This window comes from Hoplias malabaricus, chromosome 4 (genome assembly GCF_029633855.1).
Source record: "Hoplias malabaricus isolate fHopMal1 chromosome 4, fHopMal1.hap1, whole genome shotgun sequence".
In the NCBI taxonomy this organism is placed as follows: domain Eukaryota; kingdom Metazoa; phylum Chordata; class Actinopteri; order Characiformes; family Erythrinidae; genus Hoplias; species Hoplias malabaricus.
Window position 1 is genome coordinate 35,572,138 of NC_089803.1, and position 13,271 is coordinate 35,585,408.

At 37.4% G+C, this 13,271-nt stretch overlaps 1 protein-coding gene across 2 annotated transcripts in view; it reads right to left on the minus strand.

Moving 5' to 3' along the window:
• Window positions 1-2,640: 2,640 nt before the first annotated feature.
• Window positions 2,641-13,271, minus strand: part of itga11b (integrin, alpha 11b) — a 38,259-nt gene continuing 27,628 nt past the window's right edge. Inside the window, exons 18-30 of one of the 2 annotated variants that reach the window (XM_066668193.1) lie at window positions 12,596-12,706; window positions 12,341-12,426; window positions 11,984-12,182; window positions 10,659-10,757; window positions 9,785-9,861; window positions 9,485-9,568; window positions 9,208-9,298; window positions 8,951-9,064; window positions 8,440-8,526; window positions 8,093-8,203; window positions 5,436-5,531; window positions 4,822-4,935; window positions 2,641-4,416 (exon numbers count right to left, since the gene is read on the minus strand). In XM_066668193.1, coding sequence (XP_066524290.1) covers window positions 4,342-4,416; window positions 4,822-4,935; window positions 5,436-5,531; window positions 8,093-8,203; window positions 8,440-8,526; window positions 8,951-9,064; window positions 9,208-9,298; window positions 9,485-9,568; window positions 9,785-9,861; window positions 10,659-10,757; window positions 11,984-12,182; window positions 12,341-12,426; window positions 12,596-12,706 — 1,344 coding nt within the window. In that variant the 3' untranslated portion in view covers window positions 2,641-4,341. Of the gene's footprint in view, window positions 4,417-4,821; window positions 4,936-5,435; window positions 5,532-8,092; window positions 8,204-8,439; window positions 8,527-8,950; window positions 9,065-9,207; window positions 9,299-9,484; window positions 9,569-9,784; window positions 9,862-10,658; window positions 10,758-11,977; window positions 12,183-12,340; window positions 12,427-12,595; window positions 12,707-13,271 lie in introns of both variants that reach the window. The other variant, XM_066668192.1, reaches the window with a different exon arrangement.

A 13,271-nucleotide genomic window follows, 5' to 3' on the forward strand; every position in this document is an offset into this window, starting at 1 on the left:
TGTTATTTTTTTTGCTGCTAACCCAGGTTTAACTGGAAAGTCAGCAAGATTTAAAATTAAATCTGATTATTTCTTGTCACCTTTGGAACCAAAATAAGGACCTCTGTTTAAGTTTAGAAGATGGAAGTTACGCAAAATCCAGCCTTTCACGTTTTTACACAGTCCTCTATTTCTTTAATCTGTGTTTGTCATCTGACTTGGCTGATATGTACAATTGAGTGTCGTCTGCGTAACAGTGAAAGTTAATGTCATGGTTTCTTATAACTGTGCCTAGCGGTAACATGTATAATGTAAATAATAATGGTCCTAAAATAGAGCCTTGCGGAATTCCAAATCTTACTTTAGAATAATTGGAAGATAAATCGTATATTTTTACGAACTGATAACGTTCCATTAAGTAAGATTTGAACCATGATAGAGCTGTGTCTGCGATTTCAACCCTGTTTTCTAATTTTTCTAGGGAGAATATTTTAGTCTGTCGTATCAAAAGCTGCACTGAGGCAGCACCAACTGGGATTGTTTGTTATCTTGACAAACGAGGCTAAGGGATGAGTTTACTACAGTTAAAAGAGGATTGATAATAGCTGGTAGTACGTCTTTAAGTAAGTTTGTGGGAATTGCATCAAGTGTGAAAGTTGTAGAGTTTGCAGAGGTGATAGTCTTCTCTAGTTATAACTGGGGGAGTGGGTAAAAAATGTTGTCTTTCTTTTACAATTACGTTATGTTTTATACTTTAATACTGTGGGTTGAGTTTGTTGTCTAATGATTTCAATTATTTTATTAAAAATGTCCATAAAGACTTTACTGGTGAGAGCTGCCGGAATTAGTTGTTCAGAACCTGCCTGTTTTTTTGTAATTCTGGAAAACACACTAAACATTACTCTAGGATTATTTTTATTATTGGAGATCAGCGAGCTCAGATATGCTGAGCGAGATATAGTGAGGGCATTTCTATACTCTATAAGGCTGTCCTTCCAGGCAGAGTGGAACACATCCAGCTTGGTTGATTGCCATTTCCGCATTATTCGTTTTAAGATATGGCTTTTTTCTTTTAAGTGCCGCTACATTTTCTAAAGTAGATCGACAGGTATTTTCTAAGTAGTCAGTGATTACATCTAGCTCCATTGGGTCTGATGGAGTGGGAACTGGGGTTTATCTGTTCTGGGAGGTTTTCTATGAATTGTAGGGCGGTAGATGGATTTATTTTACGTATATGTAGAATAGCAAGGGGACATACATTTATTATGGCTAAGACGTAGCTCATATGAAATTAAATAATGGTCAGAGATTGCAAAGGTTTGTGGTATAATAGTAAATTTGTCTATGTTAAGACATAGTTTCAAAATTAAATGTAGAGTGTGACTGCAGTGGAAATTTGTTTTTTTCCTACTCCCTAAATAGTGCACTTTAAAGATTAATAAAACTAGTACTACTACACCACTACACTGTGTATTACAAAAGGCTGGTTTGGTGGTGTAATTGCAGAGCAATTCAGACGCCATCACACAAGTGTTAACTTTCACAATGGCATAGGGCATTGGATAGTGCAGGATACAGCATAGGCTCTGCATTGAGTCAACGCAGAAGCATAAATTGACCTTTAGTGTTTTCTGTGCACCAGAACATTGTTTATTGCTCATTTAGGAACACTAGGTAAGATGTTTTTTTTCTGATCTTGGGGCTCACCTTAGTGCATTTAACCTTTGCAGAACTTTACTGAAATTGGTAAGGATGTAGAGAGAAGGGGTGGAGTAGCAATGACAGAGGCCCTATTCTCCCTATTACAGGTCAGTGAAGCATCACAATGATTTGGAAGGAATTTTTAATGTAAAAACTCTGAGCTATTTCTGCAATTCTGAGGCAATTCTGACTTTTTGCCTGATACTCATTTTTTGTCTTCCATACTTATCTCTCTGTACTTATTTTTGGGGTTTGGAATATTTCTTCTGGTTTTGACCTTGCTTCACGTATTGTGTTTGTGATGGAATTTGTTTATTGAAATGATTCATAATCAATAGAGGTATTTTTAATCAGCAATGACCATGTATGCTTGTGTAACTGAAATTGTTTTATTCCTCAGTTCTCTGTGTGAAACAGCAGACTTATGTGTGTGCGTGTATTTTAAATAACAGCATATCGACACCTTCTTTTCAATCAACTCCTTTTGTCTCCAGGCCTCAGAGAGTAGACCACCGAGACCAACTGAATAGAGGGGGTGTACAGAGTGCATTGTGAAAGGTGAAAGATATGCAAAAGAGAGTAAAACAAATGGTAAAATGGCTTGGAGTCATACTGAGAACACAATGCATTAGAATGTGATTGATATGCAAAGAAAAAAAATGGAATGTGTAGAGTAACTTGGTTCGTAGCCATATAAGGTAAAGAAATGAAATCTATGGTAATCAGAGGTAGAGAGCCACATGTAAAAAGATGCAGCTTGTTAAGCAGGTCGGGGATAGACGAAAAGGTGTTACGCATAGCATTCTCTCCAATAAATTGTTGTTTTACTTGATGAAGACTCAGAGACTCAGCTTTCTTATTTCTGTCATAATTTTCCACCACATGTTTAATAAACTTCTCTGAACTGATTCTCACCCACAGTGAGACATCTACAGATCCTTAAACCATGTGTATGAATTGACAGTACTAAATGGTACAAATCATTTTAAATCATAACGTCTATAAGAACTGGAAGTGTTTACTTAATGTGTCAAATTGTTGATACAAAACAGTTGATTAAAATACAGTCTGCCTTTGGTATTATTGGGTGTGTGCAGAGAAATATTTTCACTTGTTTTAGCTACTTTGTTCATTCTCCTTGCAACAATGCCGCTGTATGTCACACGGAGTGCTGTACGGAGCAGGGAGATTTGTTCAAATTACAGTTTTTATTCACACATAAACCAAAAGGAATGCAGATTTAATAATGTAGTGAAGCAAAAAGTAAAATATTTACTTTGAAATGTAGTGGAGTTAAAGTCTCCCAAAATGGAAATACTTCAGTAAAGTACAGATATACGAAAAAAATACTGTAGCTAACGGATTACATTTACTTTGTTACTGTATACCACTGCTGACGTTGCAGCTACAAGGTGACCAAACAAGGCAGGAGTGTCCTATTAAGCACAAAGGGAGAAGCAGTGTTTAAAAACTCCAGCAGCACTGCTGTGTCTGATCCACTCATACCAGCACAACACACACTAACACACAACCACTACCATATCAGAGGCACTGCAGCACTGAGAATGAATAGACATCTTAAGGGAATCATGAGAATTGAGGAACAGGGCGAAAAGCAGCAAATAAAGTATTCAGAGCAACACTGGCTGATCAGTGTATATTAACATATTATAAACACATTAATACTCATTTTGTTAAAGCTGAGGTTAATGTGCTCACACCAAGGAAGGACTGGACTGGAGCCCTGTCTAGGGTGTTCCTTTCTTGTGCTCACTCCCATAGCTGAAACTGCTTTCAAAAACCCATAGTTCATATTCTTTTTCCGCTTAGTCCATTTCAGGGTCGCGGTTGCTTCAGATCAGAACTAAATCAGTATCTTAAAATAACTAAATGTTATATGACTGAGGCACACACACACACACACAAAACCTTTGTTAAGGAGGGCGCTCAGTTTTGATATATATTATCAAGAATAATTATTTATTAATTATTCAACTTAGTTGAACTTAATTCTAGAAGCCAATTGAGGACCCAAAGTCCATATAAGGTGCAGAGTAGCATCATTTGTGTGCACAGCAACATCTTCATGACGGTAATACATATTTATTGCATGTATATTATATTAAATTGCTTTGCCCCATTTCAAAAAGCAGTGTTTGTTTATTTACAAAGTTCAAGTCGATATGTGCAAGTGCATCAACACGGAGTTGTTAAAAAAAAAAAACTCTTGAAAAACATCAAATGCTGATTTGTCATCACTGTAATACTGAAGTTGTGGAGGACTAAATATTCTTTAAGTCTCTACCACGGTTGTATGCACCCCCACCTAAAATATTCTGTCATTTATAATTGTATTCTTATATTTACACATCCTCTGTGTTTTTCAAAAAGAAAAATGACAATAAAACAATGAAATAAGACTTTGGTCTTGTTTGTGCAAAACATAGGTCTTTGGTTATGATACGGCATCAGAGATCTATGTCTTTACCGCAGCACTGCAAATTGAATATGTGGAAGCAGACCGTTCCTGTCAGAAAGTGTGAGGGCTCAGCAGTGCATGACAGTTGCTGATTAGCTGGAGTTCTGAAGAGACAGGTCCTCGCCCCTAAAGAGTCCCTGAGTCAAAGTCTGTGAAGGAGCGAGCACTGGCTTGTCATGGGTTTATCGCTCTGCTCTGCTCTTCTCACTGGAGACTGGCTCTTCTTTTTGTCGCCTCTGTCTGTGAAAAAAACCCAGCTGGAGACAAGAGGAGGTGATTGTGAGTTTAGGATGCAGCTGTATTGCACAGAATATACCTCTGATCTGACTTTTAAATCATGGTGGCGTTAAGATTAGTCTTATGCGACAACAATATAACATTAAACCTGAAATGTGACATGGTTAGGTGTTTGAAGTGAGGGGTGTCTGCAGTACATTATTTCCAGATACTTTCCTTATCATTTTTGGTGATGTGAATAAGCAGCATGCAGATTAGAGGAATCAGTAAAACCACTAAAAAGGTTCTGAAAAACCACTACATATACTCAAAAAAGTGGCCTCTCAATATTATACAAGACTGTACTAGTGCTGACAGTGCAACAGATATCATTTATCACAACCGCAATCTCTACAAAACTGTAATTATGAATCAGAATGACATGCCTTCCAGAGTGCCAGTACTAGCAGAGCCAAAAGTTGTAGACCTCCCAAAGTGCTTCCGATTATAATCCAGATAGGAATTCTGTAATCTCCATCCTTCGTAATCTCCAGAGTTATCTAAGAGCATAATAAATCAAAAAGTCGTAGATTCAGCCTTAAAATCCTCCTCCAGTCATCAGTTAAACCCCTAAAAACTAATCTCTGTTTATAAATATTACATATTTAGATGTTATTACCAAGGACAAAATATGCCTTAGATGTAGCACCTTCACTTTCGTTCAGGCAGTCCCTGCCTCAGTGTGCACCAACATTCCCCTCTCCCCTGACACCTCAAGCCAACAGGATCGGTTTCATTAGGTTTATGATGTAAGAAACCATGGCTGTCTGAATTCATAAAAACTTAACTCAAGGTGTTCTTTAAGGGTTAACGAAGACTCAGTGACAAATTACATCTGCCTTTGAAGGAGGTATGTAGGTAGACCATATTTTTGCCCAATGTCTTTTTTTGCTTTGTTTTTCATCTAAACAAAACATTGTTTAGTTAAATTGTTCAAAAGCAGTGCCCTATTATTTTATTGCATAGCATTTAGCACCATTACATTTTTGGCTGTGCTTACATGTCTCGTGGGCCTATCCTCATGCAGGAACACTGGGATGTTTGGGCTCAATTCGATGGCTGCTGTCATCACAAGCTCAATAGCCTTGAAATGTATCTGTTGTAAAAACAAGCAAAAGTGTATTTTTCCTAAAATATACCACGTGAAGCCACGCTGATGCCATTCAAAAAGTCGTAGATTCAGCCTTAAAATCCTCCTCCAGTCATCAGTTAAACCATGTTCATTTTGTCGCATTCCAAGAAATCCTTCTCTTTTTTGTATTTATTTTTTTCCCTCTGAAGTCCACATATTTGTGTGGGTTTATGTACCAAAACATATATTAGTTTTACTTTGTTTGGCAAATAAATTCTGGTATTTTCCAACCTCTCTTTTTATGCCTTTTGTTATTACACTGTTTATGTACATAACCTCTCTTTTGGTTGGCTTTCCTTTTCACCAGCACAATGTGCCACACAGTATTCAAATATCTGCTGTGTTAAAACATATAAGGCTGGAAGGCACATATTTAGGGTCCTAGCACGTAGTGTGGGGACCCTATAGCGATTGTTTCTTCTTCTTCTTATTATTATTATTAGTATTATTTTTCTCGGCTAAAACTCATTCTGGAGCAAAGACCGTAAGGCCCAGAGCCACCAAAATTAAAAAAAAAAACTTAGCTCCGCCCACAATAAATTTGAGTTAAAATTGATAAATTGTAAAATTTACTTTTGTGAACTAGTCCCTGGATTTTAGTCCATTTCCCTAGAACTTGGTACCAAAATCTTCACAGGTGTTCGTAGGTCAGGAATTATCCAAAAAAATTTGAAATTTCGATTCAAAATGGCCGCCATATGCAAATGAACCTCTTTGGCTTTTCATATGTGTTACTTAAAAATTCATAATAATTTCATACTTAACTCAAATGTGTTCAAATTTCATATTACACTTTCAGACATGATTCTGAGGTACCATGTCAAAGGAGAAGCCAATATTCATATAGGGGGCGCTCTAAATGCTACAAATTTATAACTCAACATACGTAAGGCAGATCGGAACCCCCTTTGGCATGCTGCTTCTATCTGCAAGGATATAAGTGGAAATTTAAGAACAACGCGATTCGGGCAAAATTGTGATCGTCATCGGCCAATTAGATTTCAACAGCTGTTTGACAACCTTAACAAGGTCCAATCATTATGAGAATTGACTCATATGTCCCTGGTGGCACTTCCTAAGTGCACAAAAATGTACGTAACGATAACCACAAGGGGGCGCTATATCAAGAAAATTTGATATTTCTCAGCAAAAATTAAGCATATTGACACGCAGTTTTCTTCATTGTATACTCTGCACAGGGCCTAACAACTTTGTAATTGCAAGTGTTGTCAAAAAATGCATCGTCTTTTCTCAATAACCAGTTGTTCAAAATTAAACTTTTTTATACTAGTCCCTGGATTTTCACTCTGTTCCCAAACAATTGACTTGTTGGAATCTGCAGAGTCTATTGATCAATAATTATCCAAAAAATTTCAACATTTAGTCAAACCAGTGCCACAATAAATTAATAAATTGAGCCGTGCTGCGATTTATAAATTATTTCAGCTATAGCTTAAACAAACTAAGCCCAATCAAGACCAAACCTGACATAACTATTTAGAGCCTTACCCTGAAGCATTGTGTATAATATGACTCAAATCTACCAAAAGGTGACGCTACAATTAGAGTTTATTTTGTTATATGCTGTTTCTGTGTTCATGCTGGATTTCTATTATTGGGAGGGGCCTATAAGCCACATGGTGATGAAAGTTTAACATTTTATTGATAACTATTAAAGTTCAGGTCCTTAGGAATCCGCTGATACCACATATGTCCATGTTAGTTACATATTCACAGACCAGTAGACGATTAAAAAACTGTGTGTGTGCATTTCTAACATGAACTCCTCTGCAGCTCCATGAGTCAAAAGTACACGCTTTCACCAGCAGATGGCACTCTAAGACCAAATATTGCTTTGTTCAACTTCATTCATGAAATCCTATTCATCTGCACAAGTGAAAGGTCATAACATATGAACATAAATATTTATCATAATTGAAACTAGCACTCACCGGTCATAACACACACATGTCACATCTCACATGTCTTTTGCTAAAACATTATAACGACATCTACAACAATATCTTACACCCAAATTTCCCTTGTTTGGCCAAACAGGCCCATGCTCCCAAAGGCCTCATTGTTGGCTGACACTGTCAAAGTGCTCTGATGTGGCTTATCCGTGCTAGGACCCGCCATTGACGCTTGCGGCTATATTTTGATGTTTGGATTTCTTGGAAGGCTTCAATGACACAAATGAGACAAGAACAACACCAAACAGAGCCATGTGCTACAAGAGCACATGGTGGGGAACACAGACACAGAACAGTACAGGACAGGGCCAGGGAGTGACACTAACAGACTGGGACAAAGTTTAATGCTTTTCTACACATGAGTCAACTTATACAGACTAATGGCAAGATCGGATCAGTCCTTTTCATTTAGTGTCAAGAGATGGATAAACCTGGGAGCTCATATGTGAACTAAATCAAAACAAAACATATTCGTAGCATACAAAATGAATTATTGTTTGTGACAAATAACTAAACCTAATACAAAAAAAAAAAAAAGATGCACATGCTTACCGTCAGTAGTGTGTAGAGGTTTAGCCACCCCTTTATAGTCACACTAACTTTCTGTTGGGGCAGGAGAGTGAGTCTGCAGTGGGTAGACAACGCTTGACCAGTCGTAGAATTCTGTTTATCAGAAGCAAATGGAGATAAGAATTACCCTATAATCACCTAGAGGTTTATGAGATAAACCTGTACATGCAAAACAATTTCGGACTGCAGGTAAAAGATTGTGGCATTACATATTCCTGATCATTTTAATCCCAAAACAAGCTTCTTAACAGAAACCAGAGTGTGTGAAATCCTGAAAACTTTGCAATGATGTGATGGAATTAAGCCCAAAGGAATGGACAGATATTTACCAACTGTGGGATGAGTGTAAGGTCTTCATTGGAGGGCAGAGGTGCCACAGCATAAATATGTGGAGAAGAGCACTTTGAGCCAGCAGACTGAGGAAAACAAACCAAGACTAAACTAGTAACACACTGTGCTGTGAACCATTCTTGATGGAAAATCACTCATTTACTCATATGCACAACTTTCATTTTTAACAGATTCACCAACAGAACAACAACCCTCGAGTCTAAACCTAAAAACCTGACATTATTTTAAAGGTAACATTGTTTGTGTGTGTGTGGTGGGACTAAAATCTTTTTTACACACTCACATTGATGAAAATAATTACATTTTAAGGCAAATATGTATTTAGGGTAAAGTTAATGTTAGGGTAAGTTTCTTCAAAATGAACAGAAGCCTATGTACTGTTCCTTTAAAGCATGTAAGCGTAGTGTGTGTATGTGTGTGTGCTCTCATAAGCCTAAGAGGATAAAAGAATATATTTTAATTGTATTAAATGTATTGTTGGATCTTTACCTGGTCGACATTAATGCCCGAAATGTACAGTAGCTGATTGACATTTTTAGTGACTGCGAAAACCTCTACAGTGAAGAGCAGGTGAGTCACTGGGAACAGACCAAGGTTCTGGAGCTGCAACGAAATGTGAACATTGATCAAAGGCTCACAATGGAGCTGATTTCATTCACTGAAGCCTTCAGTGTTTTTTGCTCAAGGCCATACCATGCACTGAATCAAAATGTCTATAGCTGGAGGTGAGAGCAGTTTTCTTTTACCTGATAAGACAGGTTGAAGGTTGGCCCGATAACTCCAAGATACCCCTGAGGAGGCTCAGATTTGATTTCAAAGCGTGGTGGGTTAGAATCTCTGGAACATAAAAAAGGGAAGACACAATGAGTGAGAATCACAACAGCAGAGATTTACTTCTATAATATATGGTTGGTTGTGTTTAAATATCATTTGTATACATTGTATATTTCTCAATAAATAAAGATCATTAAAATTACAACTGACTATTATTCAAAAAGACATTAAGTTTTTTAAGCCCAATACCTTGTAAAGAGGAGATCAGCCTCATATATCAGAGAGTGATAAATATTACTGATGTTGTCTTCTGGAGTTGTCTCTTCACCATTGCTGCAAGTAAACAGTCACACGGCATTGTTTTACCAAAGTGAATGTTGCCTTCATCTATATGATACGCTTAATAATGAGACAAAAAAAAATATCTAACTGTGATTGTGTTCCAAGACTGTTTTTTTAAACATTCGTGTTTTTTAATGCAATTTAAAATGTGTACTTTTATATAAATATAATATAAATATTTCATATCTCTCTGATTTTTAATCTTACCTGGAAACCTTCATCAAAACCTGTATATAATCTAGAAAGATTTTCCTGCTCAACTCAAACTCCAAACGGAAGACAACCTAGAACATTGGTACAAAAAAGTTTGAATGTTGAATGAACACACATTGAACATTTCCAATGTCAGCTAGGAATATAACTTCACCATCAAGCCTATGAGGAATATTTAATCTTTAACTCATATGAGATGAACAGAAGGGACAAGAGTTTGCTGTGTCACACATCTGAGAAACAGCTTAGTGCAAGTAACATTGTTTCTACTCCCCCCTTTAAACTTTTCTACACTTTAAAACATTTCACATTTGCTGATAGGAGTGGAATAAATAATTTCAAGCTTTTAAGTGAAATACACCTCACAACACCTAAAAAAACCGAGGGTTCTTATGGGAGAACATGTGTGCTCAACAGGAGCCTGCAGAACAAAGCAATGAAAACAGGCAGAGAACATCATGCCAAAGATTAAGGAAAGCATTGCAGACAAGTGATGGGAAAGCATCTGGCAAGTGATATGCTTGATATAATGGAACACTGGATGAATGGGACACAATCAAAAGAAATGAACTTTCTGAAGAATGGGCAGTTGTAGCCAAAATAGACAAACAGATGGATCTGAATGGAAATTTGGCATGTTGTGAATAATAATTCAGTACTGTAGAACTTATGAATGACATACTGAGAGCAAATTTATTCCCAGGATATTATCTTGATTATGTGCCATGAAGTTAAATTTATGTCTCTTTCCAGCTGTAACCATTAGGGAATTTACAAACCATGATTTGTGTCTTTTGTCAGGCATCTATCTTGTGTTGTTATAGGGGTTATGAGTATGTACCAACACCTGACCTGTGTGCAGTCTCACCTGAGTGTGTGCCCTCATGAACGGAGCACTGACATTGCAGATCCTCTCCAGGCTCAGTCTGTCAGCTGCCTGACAATCGACTGCTATGTCAGAAGGAGTCTGGAACACAAGAAATTCCATTTAGGCTTTTGAAGTAACACAAAAATATTATTTCTGTTATAAACCTAGGCTCACTGACACTCGTATGCAGAGTTTTGAACACTCCTGGGGCAATGTTTAATTATTTTTCAAAGAAAATGAATTCGCTTTACTGATTGGTAGCATGCGGATAATATGCTAATGTTACATTTAAAAAAAAGCTGTATTCCCTTTGAACTTAATGTCACTTTACTAATTGTAACCAATAAATTATTCAAAAATTATATATAATAACAATTTTGTAATAGTATGATTAATACCCAAACACACTGCAGCAGCTCTGGTGAATGTATATGATATTACTGCTTTATTTGACTGGTAAATGGTCAGGATGAGTATGTGGTAAAGTCTTAATTACAGTGAGTGGTTGGAGTAGTTGGTAAAGCCTCTTCTTTCTACACAAAAGACTGGGGTTTGATTCCCGGCCCAGTCCAAAAACATGGAGGGTAGGTGAATTGGCTTCTCTAATAACCGTCCTGGTGTGTGAGTGAATGAGTGTGTATGTGAATGATTGTCTGTTTGTGTGAGTGAATATGTGTGTGCCCAGATATGGATTGGCACTCTGTCCTGGGTGAATTTCTAGTGCCCAATGCAGTCCTCCAGGTGGATGGTCGTTCCTGGTCGAGAGTACGTTGTGCGCGTTTGGCTGCCGTTTCTCGCCAGTGTGTGGATTGAGTGTTCTGAGCAGTGTGGATTGTAAAGCGTCCTTGGGTGTCTAGAAAGGTGCCATATAAGTGTGAAGATGGATGGATGGATAGATAGATACAGCAGTTACAGTGAGATGCGAGATGCAATACATATGTCTGATCTTCTTATTTTGCCTGATGGTTAAAGACATAAAAAAGTTGATGGATATATGTTAAACTGAGTATTAATGTGGTAGTTATGGTAACAGGTTGTATTTACCCATAAAGTACATGCCAATTTGTCAATAATCATTAGTAAATAGCTCTGTAACATTAGGGATATTACCTCAAAAATTACATTCCAAAACACAAACACACAAACAGTAACTGTGCATTAAAAATGTCATTTGACCAGCTGTGCCCAAAAATCTGCATAGAATTATCCAAATTCAAATTTTGTAATTATTAGCCAAACAATGAATTTGTCTTTTGGAGACTATTGTCCTGACTGGTCTAAAAAGCAGACTTTGCGGGACCTGCGAATCTGAAGCAAACCTTCACCATCAGGCTGGAGAAATGCAGGTTCGATGAATGCGAGAAATGAAGCCATGTGTTGTAAGCATTTTCTCCACTGTTCTCCAGCCGAACCTCCACCAACACTCGTCTTCTGCTGGCCTCAACCACGCGCTCTTCATACACCCTTTCCCCCTGGTGGACACACAGTGGCCATGCAGCACGCTCTATCACGTTACAGAACTGCCTGCAGCCCAGAAAAAAGTGACAAGGCAATAAGACAGGTCAGAGAAAAAAGCAGGGTGGACTGTTTGTGTGAGAACATTAGAAAAAAAAAAAAAAAAAAACACTAATGTAGGCTGAATGTGTTTGCTTTATGAATTTAAAAGACTCAAAATAACACACCCACGGTCTGGCAGATCAGTGTTACTCTGTAGAATCAAGTTAGGCAAACACCTGTCTTCTTCATCACATCCATTCCAGAAGGGCAACTAAATGAAAATAAAGGGGTAATATAAAATGGAACAGAAAGAGGAATTGAGAGAGGAAAAGAGCAATGCATACAGATGAAAGAACATTAACATTGTGTTTTCAGTATAGATTCACAGAAGTGAATAAGAGATGTTAAGATAATTTGCCTGTAGTAAGGGTCAATCTTACCTCTTTCTTCAGTGAAGTGGGCCAGCCGTCATCTAGAACAGGGCCACTCTCAGGGTCCTGGAGTTCCACCTCTGCCGTGAAGATTATTGGCCGTGTGTAATCTACAGTCTCCTACAGGCAGAGCACAAATCTTGGCATAAATATATATAATATACTTAAATATATATTACTGAATTTTGTGGGGCACAGGTTATAAACATGGTGTGAACCTGTCATTAAGAATGAAAGAATTTAAATGTAAGAAGCAACTATAGTGTGATTGTGGGGAACTGCAGTTCTCTCTGTTTTGTTTAGGTTCAGAAGCTCAGTGTCTTTTAAGGAGATGACTGTTGTTTGTACGTGGTTGAAGAATAACTTGTCTATAAGTTTTAATTCACAGTTTGAACAACCACAAAAAGTAATTTGAACATGAGTTTTTTGGTACTTTCCCTGTGTTACTTTAATGCAATTAGCAGTCTCTTGAATTTAGAGTGGTTTCTTACCTACATAATCTGAAACACCAAAAATAAGCCAATGTTACCCACCTATAGAGCAGGAATAAAGCAATATCTTAATCGATTTTCAATGCTTGGAGGGCTCTTTGCCATTTTTTGCCGAGAGCAGAGAGTATAGCATGTCTGACTGAACCACTTTATTTTTAATCATTTATTGACACTAGGGCTTCTTGAATAGATTA